Below are 20,469 nucleotides of genomic sequence, written 5' to 3'. Positions count from 1 at the left end.
GTTCAAGGAACTATTCCTCTGGAGCAACTAGAACTAAGGAACTAGAATTCCCACCTCTAGCCTGGAGTACTTATATAAGAAACTGAATCATATTCAAATCTAGAATGCCACTTTATCTAAAGAAGAAAACATTTGGCCAATGTGTACTACCAGTCATGACCTATGCATGCAAAACCTGGACAATTAAAAGAATAGAGTGGATACAACAAAAGACCCAGGTAATAGATGTCATTCACAGAATCAAATTCCTAATGCAATGGGCAGAACACCTGCCAAAAAAGACGGATAACACGTCGTCACAAAGCCGTTATTTCTGCCTGGAAAATTGTGACATCCTTAGATAGGCTTACGTGGAAGGATCTCCCTTGTTTCGGCCCTACTATCCCAGCTTCTACGCATTCTGACTTTTTTGAGCCGTCTGTATACCAGGTTGCCTCAGCTTGAATGGGTACAACTTTACTCCAGTCTTCCCTTCCTGGTATGGTTATATTAAATTTGTTGTTGAAGCTATACCTTGTAGCTGATACATCAATTGGTAATCCCAATACTTTGTCTGCTTTTAGCTCTTCGATTAGCTTCTGGTTAGCAGCACTATGCGTCTGGCTTATATGCTGCTGACCGTGAATTAACCGTTAAATTGTTGTAATTTTTAAGCTACCTATGTGTTTTCTTCTTTTTTTTCGCTTGTGTTCATTATGTGTGTTCATCTTTACAATCTTATGACTTAATAATTTGATATTATTTTCATTTAAAACTCAATTTTTTATCGGTTTTACTTTTGAGAACCATCCCTTGCTTGCTAATTGACAAACTCCACCATCGTTGAACGAAAATAGTTAAGTACGGTTCTGGAAACTCTAATTAATACTATGAATTAGGGCTCAGATCTTTTTGGCCATCACAGAACCGGGCCTCGGTAACAATAATTAAAAAAATATTTTTTGTTACGTGAGAATGTCCATTGATACTTTCTAGCGGTCGAAATCAAACTCTTCTAAATAAGTAATGATGCTATTTCTTATTGTTCTTGTTTCTTTTCTCTTTTGAAGTTCCTATAATATTTATTATGTTTTAATAGATATTTGCATTTTTAGTTAAATATTTTAGGGCTTTTGTCCTAAATTCAGTGAAGTTGGTTTATGTTGTTTGATCTGAAATTTAAGTTACCTATACTTTTTTCTTTACTCGTGGCTCGTGGTCATGTTTGTGTTCATGTTAATTTTTTCATGACTGATTCCTTAATAATTTGATATTATTTTCATTAGAAATCTCAGTTTTTTATCCATTTTACTTTGAAAACCCATACCTTGCTTTCTGATTGATGAACTGCACCACCATTGAACAAAAATTAGTCAGTACCGAAAAAACCGGGAAATCCCGGTTCCTAAGAGGCGCGGTACCGAAATTCCCGGTTCCGAAAACCCTAATTCATTTCTTCTATTTTTCAAATTGACACTTTGCATGTATGTTAACAAGGAATTTTGCTTTAACGTTTATTAGTAGTTATGAACATTGGTCAAAAAACTTCGCTCGTGTTTTTGCTACTCTGCAGCATTAGACCATCTCTAAACTAGCAAACATCACATATAGCGGGCTCTCTCACACTCGCGCACATATGGGATACATGGCCCGGGGGAGTCGCGCATTAAAAATTTGAGCTGTCCATCAAAGCGTCCGTGGCCGAGGCTGTTCGACGGCAACGGGGAACAAAGAACCACCGCCAGCGCACGTTACGTAAGAGGCGTTTTTCGACCGACGGATGCCAGACCCGTCGGAATTTCGTCGAGGGTTCATATTTTCGACGGATTTTTCTATTGGGCGTTGCGGTGTTATTAACCCGTTTTCGGAGTCTCTGGCTATATTAATGATGTCAAACTATAGCGGTGGTTACTCCTATGTTGAACAGATTATTTCTATTTTTTCTTTCAACGATTGGGGGTTTTATATCATATACGGTCTTTTCAAATTAGCTCAACATATTAAAATGGAGTCAAATGAATGTTAAAATTAATCTCTATACCTTTGTGTCGGAGTCATTTCTTCAGGGGTTTATAATATATACACACATGGCCAAAATTATTGCATATAACGATATTTTTATTTTATTTTGGACCTAATATGATTCTTTTTATATTTTTGGACATATAGGCTTACTACACGACTAACTAATATAAAATTAAAAATCTAAGTGCAACTAGGCTGTTATTATAATTTTATTTCATAATGAGTGAAAATCAACAAAAACAAATTTCATTTTAAACAGAAAATATTGAAAACAATTTTAATTATTTCTCACAACTAATAGTCTGTATTGCCTCCTCGAGCCTCAATGCAAGCTGTGAGACGACGTGGCATGCTCTCAATTAAGTTGTCCAGAAGATGTTGAGGAATAGCTTCCCATGTCTCGCGCGCAGCAATTTTCAATTCATTTAAGGTACGGGGCAAAAACGATAAAGGATCTGGCGCAGGAATTTACTGCAGCAGTCCAATGACTGAGATCTACCACAGTCTTGGAAAACACACCACTATTTTCCAAGCTGAGCTATATGCGATTGAAACCTGTGTGCAACTGCTGGTAGAACAGCAATACACCGGAAAAACAATAGGTATATTTTCGGATAGTCAAGCCGCGTTGAAAGCACTTGAGGCAACGAAAAGTACGTCCAGGACGATTCTTCATTGTAAGAAACTACTCAATATATTAGGAGATGGAAACAAAGTGTCGCTAATATGGATACCGGGACATGTCGGCCTAGAGGGAAATGAACGTGCTGATTCCCTCGCCAAAACTGGTGCAGGCTCGCCATTAGTTGGCCCAGAACCGACACTTAGCGTACCAAAAAATCTCGCAAGAGCCAGGCTCTGTGAATGGGTTAGGGGTATGACAGTCCCGGAATGGAACATGCCAAGACAATCCTAGCAGGGCCATCCAAACGTAGAGCAGATGAACTCCTAAAGGCTGGTAGGAATGGAGCGCGTACACTTACTGCAGTATACACGGGCCACTGCCGACTCTGTATGGAAGATGACGAAACAATGAAGCACGTTATGTGTACCTGCCCCGCTGGGGGCAGGACCAGGTTTGAGGTGGGCAAACCCACGCTAGACCTATCAGACCTAGAAGACATATCACCCTCGGACATAACGGCCTATGTTAAAAGGCTGGGTCTTGAGGGTGAACTTTAATGCTCTTTTTCTATTAAAGAGCGTGTAGAAACTGAGCCACAATAGGCCCTCGCGGCCTCAGTGGAGGGTCCCACCTGGGACTCACTCTTGGTAAAATACAAATACAAAGGTACGGGGGGATCATTCCTTTTGGCAATATGGCGTTTTAGCATGTCCCAAGCATGCTCGATCACATTCATATCTGGAGACATCGGTGGCCACCACAGTTTTCTTATACCCTCTTCATCACAAAATTCGCGAACCGCCAAAGTGCGATGAGGAGGAGCATTATCGCCCATGTAAACAAATTCATCCCCCACTGTCCCTCGAAATGGACGCATAATAGACTCTAAAACGTCTCTAAGATATGAGACATCTGTCATTATGCCATCAATAAAAACAAGAGGAGTTCGAGCTCCGTGCATTATACCTGTCCATACCATAATGCTTCCCCCTTGAAACGGGACACGGGGTTGAACTGCATTCAAGCGTGCTCCTCTTCCAGATGCTCTCCAGACCAAAGTTCGTCGCGAGTCTGACACAAGTTTTATTTTTTTTATGTAAATTGTAAAGAACCGTTTAATAATATATTCTGTCTTTTTATAAGTTATAAATCATAACAGAATAAGAATACCATACCAACTAAGTGAAATTAGTCAAGAAAGATGAGAGTTGGCTATAACTCAGTAATTAAAAAAAACATATTACAACTTATATCGCTGAAAAGCTCAAAAAATGGCGCTTTTTATTAAGTCATGGCCAACTATGGTTTCCATTAAAAAACATATGTTTGTGTCATATGTCAAAAATGACAGGCTTTTAAAAAAATTGTAGAACAGAAACTTATGAGGGATGTGATTATCTACAACTTTTATCTAATTTTTTTTTGTCTAAAATAGATTATAATGGAATTAGGGACAAATTTTAAAATAGCCAAAATTTGTTTTTTTTTTGGAAATATCTAGTAAGCCATGAACTTTTTTAAAAATCTGAAAGGCGCATATTTATGGCCCCACAAAACTGCAATTCTTTCCCCATTTAACCGACTCTCTATCTCCAGTAATTTCCGAGATACCTATAGAGAACATCGTAGGAAACTCACCCTGTATGTATATAAAAAAGTATACATTGTCATAAAATTTTAACTAAGTCAGAATTGTCTCATTAATTCCAATTTCAAATAAAATAATTGCTGTCGCGATCGACATTTAAAATTAACATAAAAAATGCATTACGCTACGATATGCCTAGTCGAAGTTAATGATTACATCCAAGTCCCTTGTCATCGTGTTAATTTTTCTTAATTATTGATTATCGTTTTTGCCATTATCGGTCTGTATAAGATGGCTATTTTTATTTGCGAAAATATCTCCCTAAGTATCACCGTATAATGTTCAAGTTAATTACTCTAGTCGATGCCTTTATGTACCTATCTCGTTTTTAATGTTGGAACCAACGAATTAACATTGCCTTGCTGATTTATTAACTGCTAATGTATTGAGCTATTATCTAAACAATTAGTGCTTAAAAAATAGAAGAAAGAAATTTACAATTTAAATTTAAAAGAAACAGAAACCTTTTAATGCTGGGATATTTTACAAATTTTTTAATAGTTTTAGAAAAGCATCAGTAGAAAAATATTAGTATGCTTAAAATCTCAATCAAATGCATTGGCGTAACTACAGGGGATCCGGGGGTGCCGGGCCCCCCCATGTTCTGCTGGGCACCCCCAGAGGAATCCTGAATTATCTTGGCTACGTATTAATTTTTATTTGCTTGTAACGCAGTAAAAAATGACGTTTTCTAGTTTTGTTTAGTTAATATTATTTTGTTGTGTTCAAAAAATGCGTTAATTTTTATTTTTTTAGAAAATGTGTAGGTATTTAAGTAATCTACGGGAACACGGTTTGATAACCAAGTATATGAAAATTACTAGAGAAATAGAGAAATTCATGAAACGTTTTATTCAAAAAATGTGTTTTTTAAAATTATTTTTCATTTTTAAAAAAACGAAAGCCCTAGGCCCCCCCTGGGCTCAACTCCAGGCCTCCTCCAGGCCCACCCCAGGATAAATTGCTAGTTACGCTAATGCTCAAATGTAGCCTGACAAAAATTTTGAATATATCTTGATAAGAGAACTCGAACTAGAATAAATATCATAAATTAGTTTTTGTATTATGCAATTAAACAATGTTAATTTTTTGTTTCAGGTGTTCAGTTCCAAAGCCGAGCTACAGTTGCACACGCAGGCACATATGCGCGAAGCTAAACCCTACAAGTGTTCGCAGTGTTGCAAAGCCTTCGCAAATAGTTCCTATCTATCTCAGCACACTAGAATTCATCTTGGTATTAAGCCATACAGATGCGAAATATGCCAAAGGAAATTCACGCAGCTTAGTCATCTACAACAGCACATTCGGACACACACGGGGGACAAGCCTTACAAGTAAGTAATATACATATTTTAATTTCTACATTATTGTAATATTATTTTGGGTCAAATTAAAAGCTAGAGCACAATAATAATTGTGTTATCTAATTGAAATCATGAAAACTACGCGTCATGAAAGGGCATAAATGTATTTTTTTGCACCAGAAACAAGATAAGCTACTTGTTAAAAGCAGACATTGTGAAAATTTCTCAAAGCACAAACTTGTATAGCGTGAAGGACATTCTTATCTTACGAAACTATTAAAATTAAAATTACTAGGCACTTTTTTTCTGTAGCAAGATTACTACGAAGAACGGTATTTGAATTTAAAAAACATATTCTTTACATTATTAGGCATATTTAGTGGTAATTCCATCATTTTTTAGCCGACCATACCAACAGGTAATCTTAAAATATTAAGATCGGCAAAAAAGTTTTTTTAATTTCACTCAAAATGAGTTATTTAGGTCATAAATGACCTAAATACAAAATATTTTCATGGTGTCTGTCTGTCTGTCTGTCCGTCTGTAACACGATAACTTAAAAACCGTTAAACCGATTTTAACCAAATTTGGCACAAAAATACTGTGGCACTCGAGAATCTGGCCATTAGTTTTTGGTAGGGGTGGGGGGTTGGTAAGGAGGTATGGGAGGGGGTTAAAAATTTTTAAAAATCGTACTCCAAAATTACAGTAGCTAGCGAAACGCGGTTTTTAATTTAAGATTAGGAATAATATTTGCAACAAAATTTGTAATAACATCAAAATCAGTCAAAGACGCAGTTTTTGAGATAAAAAAAATTGCTTTTTATTAACATATTTTAGTATGGGCGGCTATACGTGCCTCCCGGCGCCAATTTTTTCAAATAAATTCCGAAAAGATGAGTCAACTTAGCTATAAACAGGGTGGGTCTTAAATAAGTGCAAATATTTTCAGGGCTGGTAGATCTCCGTAAAAGAAACATATTTTCTCCTTGCCGTTTTTCAAATAAACCCAAAATAACCGAGATATTTTACTTTGAAATTTTCCAAAAAAAATTTTTTTGCTTAAATTTTGAGAACCACTGGATCTTTTCCGGACTTTCTTTCTTGTAAATTTACTACTTATGTTGTCATATTATGAAGAAATTATGTTTTTTAACTAAAAAATTAAAAAAATCTCCAAAATTTCCAAATTTTTCAAAAAAATAAATTGGCGAAAAAAAACCCTCATAGTCGTGTTTCTGGGGTCGAAATATACTACCCATAAAAATATTTGCTCTTATTTAAGACTCACCCTGTATAATATGTTTATTGAATATATCAGAAATTTCTTTGGGCCTTGGATATAAAGTACAACAAATGCCTATTTATTACATATTTATAGTAAAAAGATATATAGTTTAGTATTACGTTATATGTTACATACTTTGCCTTGAGGTTTTAATTAACTGTTATGTAATTATATTTTCTATGATTGATTGGAAATATACATAATCTTTCGTTACAAACAATGCGGCAGGGGCGCATATACTGGAGGGATAAAAGAGGTAATGACTTCCCCCAGAAAAAAATCAATTCATTTGTAATATGTTAAAAATTGTTCGCGAAAAAAAAATTGAAAGTATATTTCGAAATATCTTTGGTAAATTTGTAATTTTTTTAGTTAAAAAACGGAATTTTTCATTATATCCATTCGTTTTAGCGATAAAAGTGCGTAAGAGTCAAGGATACTATAGAGATAAGGATAGTTCGATTCCTATCTTCCTGTACTGTCAGTTTTTTGACGTTTTCTAGGGACCGAGTTGAAGTTCGCGCTAAAGATTTTAGACAGTTATTTTTGCGTTTAACGGACGAGCGCACAGTGCGGCGGAAGATAAAACTAGCGGGACAAAACCGTTTGGTCAGAAATAAGCCAAAAATGTGTACTGATAAGATATTACTGGTCGTATATATTCTTTGTATTTTGATACATTTTTGTCAACCAACCATATAATATCGCTCCTAAGATTTTGTCCCGCTAGAATAACTATCCGCCGCATTGTGGTGCGCTGGTCCCTGCGTGACGTAAGCATCCACGGTAACTACGATAGCGGCGATTTGACGCGATCGAACAGTCCTTTAGAATACAGTAATACATATCAATACAGTCCTTGCGTAAGAGTACCAAATTTCAAGAAAAACGGTTTATCCAATATTATTAAAATAATTAAACAAAATAAACTCACAAGCCACTAAAAACTAGTTCCAATTTCAAAGTTGGATTTCTCGCGAACCACTCATTAGATTTTGATGATTTTTTTTTAAATTGTAAATTAATTCCTTCTTAATGGATGCTACGTCAGAAATTTTTATTCCGAATTTATTTTGAGCATATACAGGGCACAACAATAAGACGAAGTTTTTTGCCCGAACTTTGTAACACCCTGTAGGGTGCAGCAGCTATAGTAGCTATTGCTAAATCAAATCACATTGTAGCCTCATCTTTTGTGAGCATTTTGTTTTTTTTAATCACGACATAGGTATCTCTTTTTTTATTGGCGAACGTCTCGGAAAAATGCTTCGCAAGCGCAGAAAGTTTTATGTGTAAATAATCAAGGCGACATAGGCGAAAACGGATTTATGAGTATTTGCAATATGACAACAACGGTTGTGAAATTAAATATTGCCATTATCTGTGACGGATGTTGCTCGTATTGTGGCTTTAATTGAGGATGGCCGAAGTCAACGTTATGTGTCCGATACCCTGGGCATACCTCGAACAACAGTCCAGGATGCCTGGAATCGGTATATGGAAACGGGAAATTTCACCAGACGAGTGGGTTCCGGAAGACAAATGCAGTTGACGACCGCTTTATTATCTTGAATACTTTACGAAATCGTAGCATTACAGCGTTTCAGAATCAGCATCTGCTACAAGCCGTGCGTAGAACTCAAGTCAGTGAGAGAATAATCCAACGAAGACTAAAAGAAAACAGCTTGTCTGCAAGGAGGCCTGCCACAGGACCCCAGCTACTTCAAAGACATCGTTGAGTACGTCTTCAGTTTGCGCATTTACATGTGAATTGGTTTGATCGCGGTTTTGCCTGCAAAGCATTTTTCCGAGACGTTAGGTTTAAAGCAGCGTATCTCCAATACAAACAGAGATAATGTTGTGATTAAAAAAATAAAATGCTCACAAAAGATGAGGCTACAATGTGATTTGGTTTGGCAATAGCTACTACAACTGCTGCACCCTACAGGGTGTCACAAAATTCGAGCAGAAAACTTCGGCATATTGTTGTGCTCTGTATATGCTCAAAATAATCTAATGAGTGGTTCGCGAGAAATCCAACTCTGAAATTGGGACTAGTTTTTAGTGGCCGGTGAGTGTATATTTATTATATTTAGCCTTTCGAGCGCTGTAACTTCTTCGGGGAGCATTTTAGGGCATATGTTCATAGGAACTTTTTGTTATACTTTTATCAGTAGAATCACCTACCGAAGTTAGATACACGATTTTCTGTATAGAGAAAATACTGTCTGAATTGCTCTAAATCATTCCAGATCATTCGGACCGCAAGAAGACATTCACTTCACTCACTGTTAGGCAGTACGAAGTTAAGCGGGTCAGCTAGTTTTATAATAAAATAAACTTTACTGTTTATTTGCGTCATACGTAATACGTATGATCCTTAATAATTAAGAAATTTGATAAGAGAAGATCATAATGCTAATTATTTTAACGTCACAATTTTCGGGAGTCCAGTGACCTAAAATCGATAACCTTTAATCCCGTTATCTTCGCGACAACAATCATTCTCAACAATAATTTGATTGTCTTTGATATTTTGCATGTTAAACGCTAATGAAATAAAGAGCAAAAAAAGTGATTTTTTAATTGGTAAGGGCAGGATTTCTCAAACTTATACAGCCAGATGGGACCCTTATAAACATCTCTCTTATTAAAAAAAAACAAACAATTAGAAAAAATAATAATAAGCTTTTAATTTAAATAAAACGTTACACAAAAAGTCTGCGAAAAAGATCATGCAAAAACAAGAACAATTTGGAAATTGGGTAATACAATATGGTCGAAAAAAAACGGCATCAGCTATGGCTATGAAATTAAGATCGCTGTCATTTTATATGTAAAATTATATGGGGAACTAGACGTCGGTTTTTATTTCGATCATATATATCGTCGGCTTTATGACGAAAAGGCGTATCTCGATTTTTGCTACTTTTCAGGAGAGCAATTTAAAGAAAATCGCTTACTTTATTTGGCCAATAAATGTAAAGTCTTTAATTTTTTAATAGTGTTTTTGTATTAACACTAAACGGAGACATTGAGGAAACGTTCTAAAGATAAATTGTGCGTAAATTCTAATAAATAATTTCTTTTTTGTTGTTTAATAGAGATAGGCCTCTTTGTTATAATAATAATAAATTTATTTCCTAACGAATAGTATACATACGCCCATGTAAAATAAATTAAAAAATGATGGTAAAGTGTTCTTAATAAGGAAAAAAATACAATTTTCACATTATGGAATACATACAAGAAAATAAAATACATACATACAGAAAAAATCTGAAAATCACCAAAAAATCAGAAACAAATATTTTTAAATACTTTTATTCGCGTTGGATTAGATCAACTGAAAATAAAGACAATTTTCATTCCAGAAGCAAAGACAATAATCAATTAAAATACACTTATCTAACTTATTTTAATAATATTGTTTTTTATACAAAAATATTTTTTTAACTAATATATTTTTAGTAATTATTCAGTTAATTGAGGGCATTAATACAAGGCATTTAAACTCACGGTCCATTTAATAAAAACGAAACTAAACAAAAACAAAACATGTTTCTTCATTCGTGCCTTTTTGATACAAATAACTGTGGACTAACAGTTTCTGTTTGCCCTTTTCAATGATAACAAATTCGACTTCCATTCTACGTGTTTATGCAGGATGATGATAGGCACAATAAATAAAATTTTCCAAAAATTGACAGGGATGACAATGCCAATGGTAACTGACAATGATAATGAGATAAAAATTATTGTATTTTTCGGGCAAGTTTTTGGCCCGCTAAAATGTTCTTAGGGAAATTATAATTTCGGGAATTTTTCCATCAGGGCAATTTTCGTTTCGTTGTTTTGCTTTCGATCAATTTTCCTTCGGCCATTTATTCTCGGACAATCTTTTGCATACCCGATACAGCTAGGTGCAGAGTCTAGCTCATTCTAACAATGATTTTTGGCAAAAACAGACTCAAAATCACACTGTAAAAGAGAGCTGCTGCCATGATAGAAGTTTTATTTTGTCCCAAGCAACCATCAGAAAATAATTAGGTACCATTTTCATAACTTAAAACAAAAGGATCTATCTCAAATTCAATCTTTCTTGTAGTATAACAATTGGTATAACAATTGATATAACAAAGAGCCCTATCTCAACATACGTCTCTTCGTCATAACGAAGAATTGTAGTATTTGAGATGGGGCAAATTTTTAAACGAATATAAAATGAAAAAGGTACAATATTGAGATGCGCAAATTCGCTATGTTAAATATGACCCATTGGGCATATCATGATTGATATCTCAAAATCGCCAAAAATCGAGATACGCCTTTTCGTCATAAAGCCGACGATATGTTACGGTTAAGGTCCGATGTCCGGTTAATGTCGACATTACCCAGTTAATCTCGAAAATAACACACAACAAAACAACCAAAAACATAACCAAACACAAACATTAACCTGTTAATGTCAACATTAACCGGACATAGGACTTTAACCGTAACATATGTACGTTATAATTAGCGTACCTTGATTCTTATTACAATTCAGTTAATTTTAATATGTTTTGTTTGTGGTTAAGAATCAAAAAAAAATGTCTATACCTATGTGGCGGATTCATCTCTTCAAAAAAATCCTTTATGGGTATTTCGCCACTGCACTGCAAGAAAAATCTACAAAATAAAATAGTTATTTTTTTGTAAACACTTCTGCGTTAAATCTAAACGGACACTGCTTGTCAGAAGTTATGTTTACAGTAATAAAATTTTGCCTAACAAAGAAAAAAATGCTTAACGTTTCGGAAAATTTATCTCTTTCCGTCGTCGGAAGCAAAAAAAACGATTGTCAACGGTTTCTTCTAGACGTATCTGTTTTAAAAAAAGTAAAGTGTTCTCGAATAGTTGAATTTAAATATTTTAAATAGTTTTTTTCTTTATTCTTTGTATTTTTTTTGCTTCCGACGACGGAAAGAGATAAACTTTCCGAAACGTTAAGCATTTTTTTCTTTGTTAGGCAAATTTTTATTACTGTAAACATAACTTCTGACAAGCAGTGTCCGTTTAGGTTTAACGCAGAAGTGTTTACAAAAAATAACTGTTTTATTTTGTAGATTTTTCTTGCAGTGCAGTGGCGAAATACCCATAAACTCGGACTAATTGGACTCGCGCACCAAGGGTTCCGTACCATTCATTATCTATACAACATTAAACACTATATTATTATAAACTTTTTTTCTGATTTAGCCGAAATTTTGAATGCCGTATAGGTAATTAAAAAAAATTAAGAAACACGACTAAAAATTGTATTAATCAATAATAAATATGTAAAAAGTAAAAATAAATATGTAAAAATTAAAAAAAAACGATTAAAAAAAGTCGCCTTGACTAGGATTCGAACCTGCCTTACTACGGCTCCAACGTCATAGCAGCGTAAACTCCTAACGCTTTAAACCATGCGGCCACCGAGGACTTGAAAGATTCTATGTAAAATTCTTACTTAAAAGATAATGTTTAGTGAAAGTACTTTTTATTTATAAACATTTATTTAATTCTGTTTTTAATATTTGTTCTTCTATCGGCAACATAGATATACATTATCTGTAAAAATGTAAAAATTTCAACTGTCTAGCTATAACGGTTATTAAGATAGACCTTTGTGACAGACGGACCGACGGACAGCGAAGTCTTAGTAATAGGGTTTCCGTTTTTACCTAAACTGGTAAATACCAGAACACCATATCACTGAGTGTGCCAAGACGACAACTATTCGTGCCACAAACTTTTTTACGACTGATATCAGAGATAGGGAACTAGCCTCTGTAAAACTGCTTTTTTAAACCTACTAGCTTATTTTTTCAATCAACGCTACTAGCTTTTGTCAAAGCCCTGAGACTGTATAATGAGTAATAACTCAAGAAAGAGGGACATACAATCTCCAATCTTTGTTTGTTGTTTCAATTTTAACCTTTGTATAATTCAGGAATAAATCAATAAGTACATCTATAATTGTTTTCATTATTCACTGATGATAAACAATAACTAGTAACTTTACAGCGCAATCTACCGTAACTTAATAGTATCAATTGGCAATACAGCTTCAGGTAAGGGTTTGCTCGTTTTGACAAAATATATTCTATTCATAAGTCCATTAGTTCACTATCTATTTTTTTAATACGTATTCATTGTCTCTATTTCTAGTGGTAAAATAAACAATAATATACTAATATCATTTCTGATTCGCTTCATTTGTCTTTTACAGATATGAAATTTATAATACGCCGTGACCAATAACTTTCTCGCGTTTTCAATTACCTCACGATTGCAGTCAAAAAATATGACAAGGTTCATATCTCGATTATTTCAATATAAGTAGTTGTCGATTTGTTTCCGCAATTTTAATAAGAAAACATTATTAGCGATGTAAGTATTACTAAATGAGTTCCATTAATTTTAAATCGTTTATAAGAGCTTTCTTCCACCAAGATCTGACTCTGATTTTGATGTTATTACAAATTTTGTTCGACATTCTGCTTAGTATAAATAAAATATTATCTTTGAAAGACTGAAGTGTATAAAGTTGAATCATTTTACATTGGACATTTAAATTTTTAGAGATTTTCAGGATCCCGGTATTTAATATCGGGATTTCCAAATAAACCTACACCGGGATCCCGGTTTGGAAACCCTACTCTTACAGAGTTAAACTGCCAGGGTCCCCTACTGATGGGTTCGATTTATGGAGACCCCCTAGGGGTATATAATAGCGGTGGGCAAAGATTGAACGAGTCGTTTATTTGAACGAGTATTAAAAATGAATTGTGATATTCGATTCATTGCTTGCAATCCGGTTCGTTCAATTGAATCGTGGCCAGCCAAATCTATAAAATTTGAACGATGAGCCGTAAAAAAGAATCGTGAAAATTGAATCGGATGACAATGAAACGTGGCCAGCACGGATCTATATGATTTGAACGATGAGCCGTAAAAAGAATCGTGAGAATTGAATCGGATGACAATGAAGCGTGGCCAGCACAGATCTATAAGATTTGAACGATGAGCCGTAAAAAAGAATCGTGAGAATTGAATCGTATGACAATAAATCGTGGCCTGCACAGATCTATAAGATTTGAACGATGAGCCGTAGAAAAGAATCGTGAGAACTGAATCGGATGACAATGAAGCGTGGCCAGCACAGATCTATAAGATTTGAACGATGAGCCGTAAAAAAAAATCGTGAGAATTGAATCGTATGACAATAAATCGTGGCCTGCACGGATCTATAAGATTTAAACGATGAGCCGTAAAAAAGAATCGTGAGAATTGAATCGGATGACAATGAATCGCGGCCAGCACGGATCTATAAGATTTGAACGATGAGTCGTAAATAAGAATAGTGAGAATTGAATCGTATGACAATGAATCGTGGCCAGCACGGATTTATAAGATTTGAACGATGTATAACGATGTGTAAAAAAGAATCGTGAGAATTGGATATCGGATCACAATGAATCGTGGCCAGCACGGATTTATAAGATTTGAACGATGTATAACGATGTGTAAAAAAGAATCGTGAGAATTGGATAATATATAAATAACGGATAATAACAAGAACAAGACAATAATTGGAGGGGTCTGGGTTGCATTGATTCATCCTAAAATGATCTTGTAAAAATTGCGTAATTGTTTATAAACTGCAAAAAAAACTCGGAACGCGCGGAAGTGTTTACATAAAACTCGCACCAGGAAAAGCGAAAGTTCATGCGGCACGGTCAGTATCGGCAATCCGCTTTTATTGTTATTATTACGCGTGTATGTCGACCTTGACAGTAAAAAATGTAAAGCGCTCTCGATAAATATTCATTATCGCTCTCGCGCTACATGGGAGGGAAAAATCTGATTCAATTCAATTCTAATTGTTCGGCAAATTGTTTATGGCATCGGGACGGTCGTTTTCGGTTCTTTTGACACGATCATGGTGTGTTTTTTTATTCGGCTTTGTTATAATCGTAATCAAAGGAGTTATTTTTTCGACAGAAATATAAATCAGATGAATTATTGTCAAATAAAACTAACAATGAATTCAGTTCTACGTAGATCAACACCCACACAAACTATAGCTCATATATAGGTATCAAATTATCTTAAAACTTTGACCACTAGAAGAATAGATACAATACATATTCGTATAACTAAGCTGCTCTGAAAGCTCTTGAGACAACTAAATGTGAATGTATTGCTGACTATCTTACTAAAATAGGTACAAGTAATTTATGACCACAACTGCCTCGTAGTATCCCTTCCCTGTATCACACCGCTTTGATATGTTCAATACAAGTCGATCAATTTACGATACCTACGTCATTTACTATACAGCTATATACTACTCTACTAAATCATTTATTTATATTATTGTTTTATAGATATGTGTTTTTTTTCAGTTCATATTGTTCCACTATTTACCCGAATTTTATTGTTTCAGGTGTAGGCATCCTGGTTGCCAAAAGGCGTTCTCTCAGCTTAGCAACCTGCAATCACATTCCAGGTGTCACCAAACCGACAAGCCCTACAAGTGTAATTCCTGCTACAAGTGTTTCAGTGATGAGCCTTCTCTATTGGAACATATTCCCAAGCATAAGGAGAGCAAGCATCTGAAAACACACATTTGTCAGTATTGTGGTAAGAGCTACACGCAAGAAACGTACTTACAAAAGCACATGCAGAAACATGCAGAAAGGACAGACAAAAGACCACCTATAGGACCAACTCTTGGTAAGTATCGTTGTATAATACAGTCTAGAAAAATTGTGTGTGCACTATGTGCACATATTTGAAGTGAAACTTCTTACTTAACAGCTATTAAATTGAAGGATTTGAAGGGCATGTTTGAAAAAGTGTAGTTTTAAATGTTGAAAAAGTAATAAATTATATATATATATATATATATATATATATATATATATATATATATATATATATATATATATATATATATATATATATATATATATATATATATATATATATATATATATATAAGAATTAATAAATAATAAATAATTTTATTCACTTTCACAAAATTTGTATTAAAATGACCGTTCTGTAGCCCGTCCCCAATTATACCGGAAATGACCAACATTTTTCGTCAATATCAAATCCTTAGTCCCACCCTGATGAAGATGTAAACGAAACATCGTAACCAACTTTGCAGGGTGGGATCGTGTGCACCGTCGCTCATAGGCTACCCACCAAATTTGGTCGCGATCGGACATCAACTTTTGATGATTTCTATGCCAAAACTATCTGTCACAGTGACACGTGCCGTATACGCTCAAGTTGGTCGTAGTTCAATCTATCGACATACCAAAGGTCATAGGCTGTCGTTACCACTTTTCCTCTCACTTGTCATGTCGCGTGTCGTCTCGCGTGTAATGTCACGGCCTTGAATTTTTACTCCTGGCGCGGCGCGCGTAATGAAGTTTCACTTCAAAATAGGTAACTTTTAATATAAATTAAGTACTAAAAAAATGTTTTATTTGCAGGTCTAAATCATAGAGGTTTGGATCATCCTTACTGGCCCAAAGTTTCTCCTGACAGTGCTGAGAACATCCACGATTATCCAAATGACATTCCACGAGGTCTTTTAGAACAAAACGAAGATCTGGTAATTATTAGACAACAGCTTGGTCAGAATCCACCACCTCCACCGGGCACACCTAATGCAAATTTAGGCAACTCGTACGATACGTCCATTTCCAAAAGCAACACCAATTCAGCCTTTACGCCTATTAACTCAATGTCTGGACATTTAAACCATCTGAACCACCAGCTAGCTCCTAACAGGCCGTACATCTACGATGCTCTATCATTCCAAAAACAAAATAGCCTAGACTTGCCCAAGAGCCAACCGAGCAACGGCTTCCCGAATCAGTTGATTTCACTGCAGCAGATTCGAAGCTACGCTCACCAACCAAACTCAAGTCTTATGGAACATTCCATATTGGGAGGGTTAAAAGATAAGTAAAGGTTTAAGGGGCGAACTTAGTTATAAGTAGGAAAAAAGCAGATTTTTCGAGAGTGGATAACGTGACATGTTGTTGATCTCATATTTTTAATTTAAGGGTTGTTTTATATTGGTGACTGCCTGAATACTGCTACAAAATTATAGTAAATGGAATACATGAAAAGATTTTCATTTCGTCTGGAATTATGACGTGTTTATTTTGTCTTAGATATAGAGTCCACACGGGACAAATGGTGCAAAATGTGCTATGGCTAATGATACATACAATGTGTAAATAAATAACATGTAACAGTATGTAAAACCAACAAAATATTTAGAAATAAGTCAGTGAACTATCTCTTAAGACTAGATCTTGACTATTTTTAGCAACCCTGTTATAGGTACAAATAATTATTATCATTCAAATAAGTTTTTGATATTAGATATCCGCAATTTAAATAATATTAAAAAATGAATAACGTAGAAAATGAGTATTGTATTATATAAATTTAAAAAATATATTGTTTTAATAACAATAAGCCCTTTTTTATTACAGTAATTTTTTTTGTAATTTATTTTGGATTTATCAAAAATGTCATCTACTTTATAATTGTTTATACAGTGCTATTTGACAATATCTTTAAACCCTGTTATAGATACAAATTATTATCATTGAAATAAGTTTTTTATATTAAATATCCGCAATTTATGAATAACGTAGAAAATGAATATTGTATTTTAAAAATTTAAAAAATATATTGTTTTAATAACAATAAGCCCTTTTTTATTACAGTAACTGTAAAATAAAGCCGACATGGCCGGAAATGTTTTTTGGATTCATCAAAAATGTCATCTACTCTATAATTGTTTATATAGTGTTATCTGACAATATCTTTATTCTCACGCTGCAAGAAGCAACTTAATTGTCCGTTTGTTTTGAATAAAGGTTGCTTACGCGTCGCGTCGCTCAACCGCGCTAATTAAAATTAAATTGCTGTAAATAGGATATTAATTATTTCTTTAACATTGATATTGTTAAGTGTTATTATGCCTGTGTAACGAGTATAACTATATTAAGGTAAAGGTGACACAAAACCCTTGACATTGCTCGGGGTATAAACTACATTTCTTCATTAAAACGAGTTCTGTTTCGCAACTTATCACACACGTACTTCTATATGTAGGTTATTTTATTGTAACATTAGTTTAAGCATTACTATTAAATATGAAATTTAAACTGATTCTATCAATGACGTTCCTTTTCAGAACAATGTTTGGTCACTGGTGACACCTTCAAATACCAATGAAGATCGACGAAATTTTTTAACTGACAATTTCGTTAACTCTCATTGGTTCCTTAGAATGTCGCGACATAATATGCTTTTGAAACCGAGGCTTAACGTACGCAGTTTAAAATTCTAACAGTCACCTTAAAACAAGTTATATTTAAGATGGTAAGGTCCGTAATGTTTATTTCAGTATTGAATCAAAGTATTTGTTCAAAATGTCTTACATATCATAAATATTCTTTTAAGAATTTACACAAGTTTAAGGTACGTGGTATAAACTGAAAAGCATTGATTTCATAGTTAAATATTTTAACACAAACACATTTAACGTTTACTGAACTTATCATCTTATAATAAAAAAAATAAGTCAATAAACCCTCTCGAAAACCATTATTGAAGGCAATATTTAGACATGTTTATATTTCTTTTAAGGATTTGCCTATAAAACTGTGCATAAGAAAAGTATATAAAGACATGTGAATATAGATTTAGTTAAGGTTGTACAGAGTTTATAATTTTTTTAATTACTGATGAAATAATTTACAATTAACATTTTGAAGGCAGCCATATAAGAGAATTTATTTAATTTTATATTATACTTTTAGTTTTTATTAGCATATGGGTTAATATGGCTGCCTTTAAAACTTTCCAAATAGCTCAAATATTAATATAATTTATTATACGTACTTATACCAATTATTTTCCTACATCTCTACATTAAGTATTTCTATTGTGAATCTCTACCAGTGTTTCGGGTAATAGAATTCTAAACTTTTGTTTGGCATCCTTCTGTATATTTTTAAGTTTTTGGTGCAAATATTAATAGTATTAGTTTGTATTTACATAATATATACATGATACATTCATCATTCTATGTGTTTCATCAAATTGTTACGAATAGTAGCGTCGCATTGGGAAATCCATTTTATTTTGTTAGTAAAATTTAACATACTGTATACTCGATAAGTACATTATTACATTATTTATAAAAATGCAGCTAAAACATATTCGGATATGTAGATTTTATTGTATTTACTTTTCCTCCGATATCACAATAATTTAAAAATTTGTTGTATACGTTGTAAGTCGGTATACGGATATTGTTATAATTTTCGAAAACATTTGGTTACAAGGAATGAACACGTTACGTTAATGTTATTACAACGTAAAAAGATTTAGTTAATATTTAAGTATGAACAAGCTTTAAAATTGTTAGTTAGGTTTATACTTGAAGTACATTTTGTACAATATACTTCCCTTGGTAAGCTTGTGATCTAAGTTAAAAAATGTATTTATAAAATTTACGGTTTTTGTTACTTTTTATTAAATAAAAATTAATTTTTCTTTTTCACTTATTTTCTATTGTTTTATTTTCTTTTACCTCCGTTGCGTTTATTTTTCTTTTGTTTCACACCATATTTGTATCTGTGATATTTTTTCGTACTGAAATATGGTAGTCAATTTGTATATAAAGTTTGAAATTTTTAAAGAACGTAGTTAAGATATTTGAAGAAGGACCCATTTAAATTTAACTGAACATAAAAAATATATTGTTAATTCATGTCTATAATAAACATCTAATATTAGGCTAAAGGAAAAAATATTACTGAGTGTCGTACTGTATCACATATTCTTTATTTTTCTGAAAATTTTGAACACAACGAATTTTTTCCATGAATACTTCATTTCTACACTTATATAGATTGTCTACATTAGAAGATTTTTTGAGCACACCTAGAAATAATATTTCAAGTTATTGGTGTATTTGAAATTAATGTTATAGTATGTTTATTGAATGTAAGAAACTAAATAAATAAAGTCAACGCAAGTCCATGTTAGTTTTATTTTAAATAATATTTTTAATAAAAATAAATATACGGAAATATTTATCAAACGTTAATATTCATATAAACTACACATTTATGTGGTACATTTCATTTAGTGCACAATTACTCACACGTTTTTAATCAAATTTCAAATTAATGTTAGTCTACCGGATCTGTGTCTACCAAAGGAATTTCAAAAATGCGGAAACAATATTGGAGTATGATCAATTTACTACAAAGCATATTTAGCAGCGTCCACGTGGACTTGACGAGTATGTCACCGCAAAACACACTAAAAAATATCTACCTATACCTATGTGGCGGATTCATCTCTCCAAAAAAAGCCTTTATGGGTATTTCGCCACTGCACTGCAAGAAAATCTACAAAATAAAATAGTTATTTTTTATAAACACTTCTGCGTTAAACCTAAACGGACACTGCTTGTCAGAAGTTATGTACACAGTTATACAAATTTGCCTATAAAAGA

The 20,469-nt window shown here is 33.5% G+C and overlaps 1 protein-coding gene across 3 annotated transcripts in view; it reads left to right on the top strand.

Annotated features, from left to right (window-relative positions):
• The window catches only part of LOC115876713 (zinc finger protein rotund-like), a 567,417-nt gene extending 547,517 nt beyond the window's left edge, over positions 1-19,900 (top strand). The window contains exons 2-4 of one of the 3 annotated variants that reach the window (XM_030892609.1): positions 5,376-5,611; positions 15,346-15,635; positions 16,406-19,900. In XM_030892609.1, the coding sequence (XP_030748469.1) occupies positions 5,376-5,611; positions 15,346-15,635; positions 16,406-16,887 (1,008 nt within the window). In that variant the 3' untranslated portion in view covers positions 16,888-19,900. The remainder of the gene's footprint in view (positions 1-5,375; positions 5,612-15,345; positions 15,636-16,405) is intronic. The other 2 variants (XM_030892619.1, XM_030892626.1) reach the window with 2 other exon arrangements.
• Positions 19,901-20,469: the final 569 nt, after the last annotated feature.

This window comes from Sitophilus oryzae, unplaced genomic scaffold (assembly GCF_002938485.1).
Source record: "Sitophilus oryzae breed Bouriz unplaced genomic scaffold, Soryzae_2.0 scaffold_1059_pilon_pilon, whole genome shotgun sequence".
Classification (NCBI taxonomy): domain Eukaryota; kingdom Metazoa; phylum Arthropoda; class Insecta; order Coleoptera; family Curculionidae; genus Sitophilus; species Sitophilus oryzae.
Note: the sequence above shows the minus strand (reverse complement) of the source record. Positions and strands in the feature narration are given on the sequence as shown.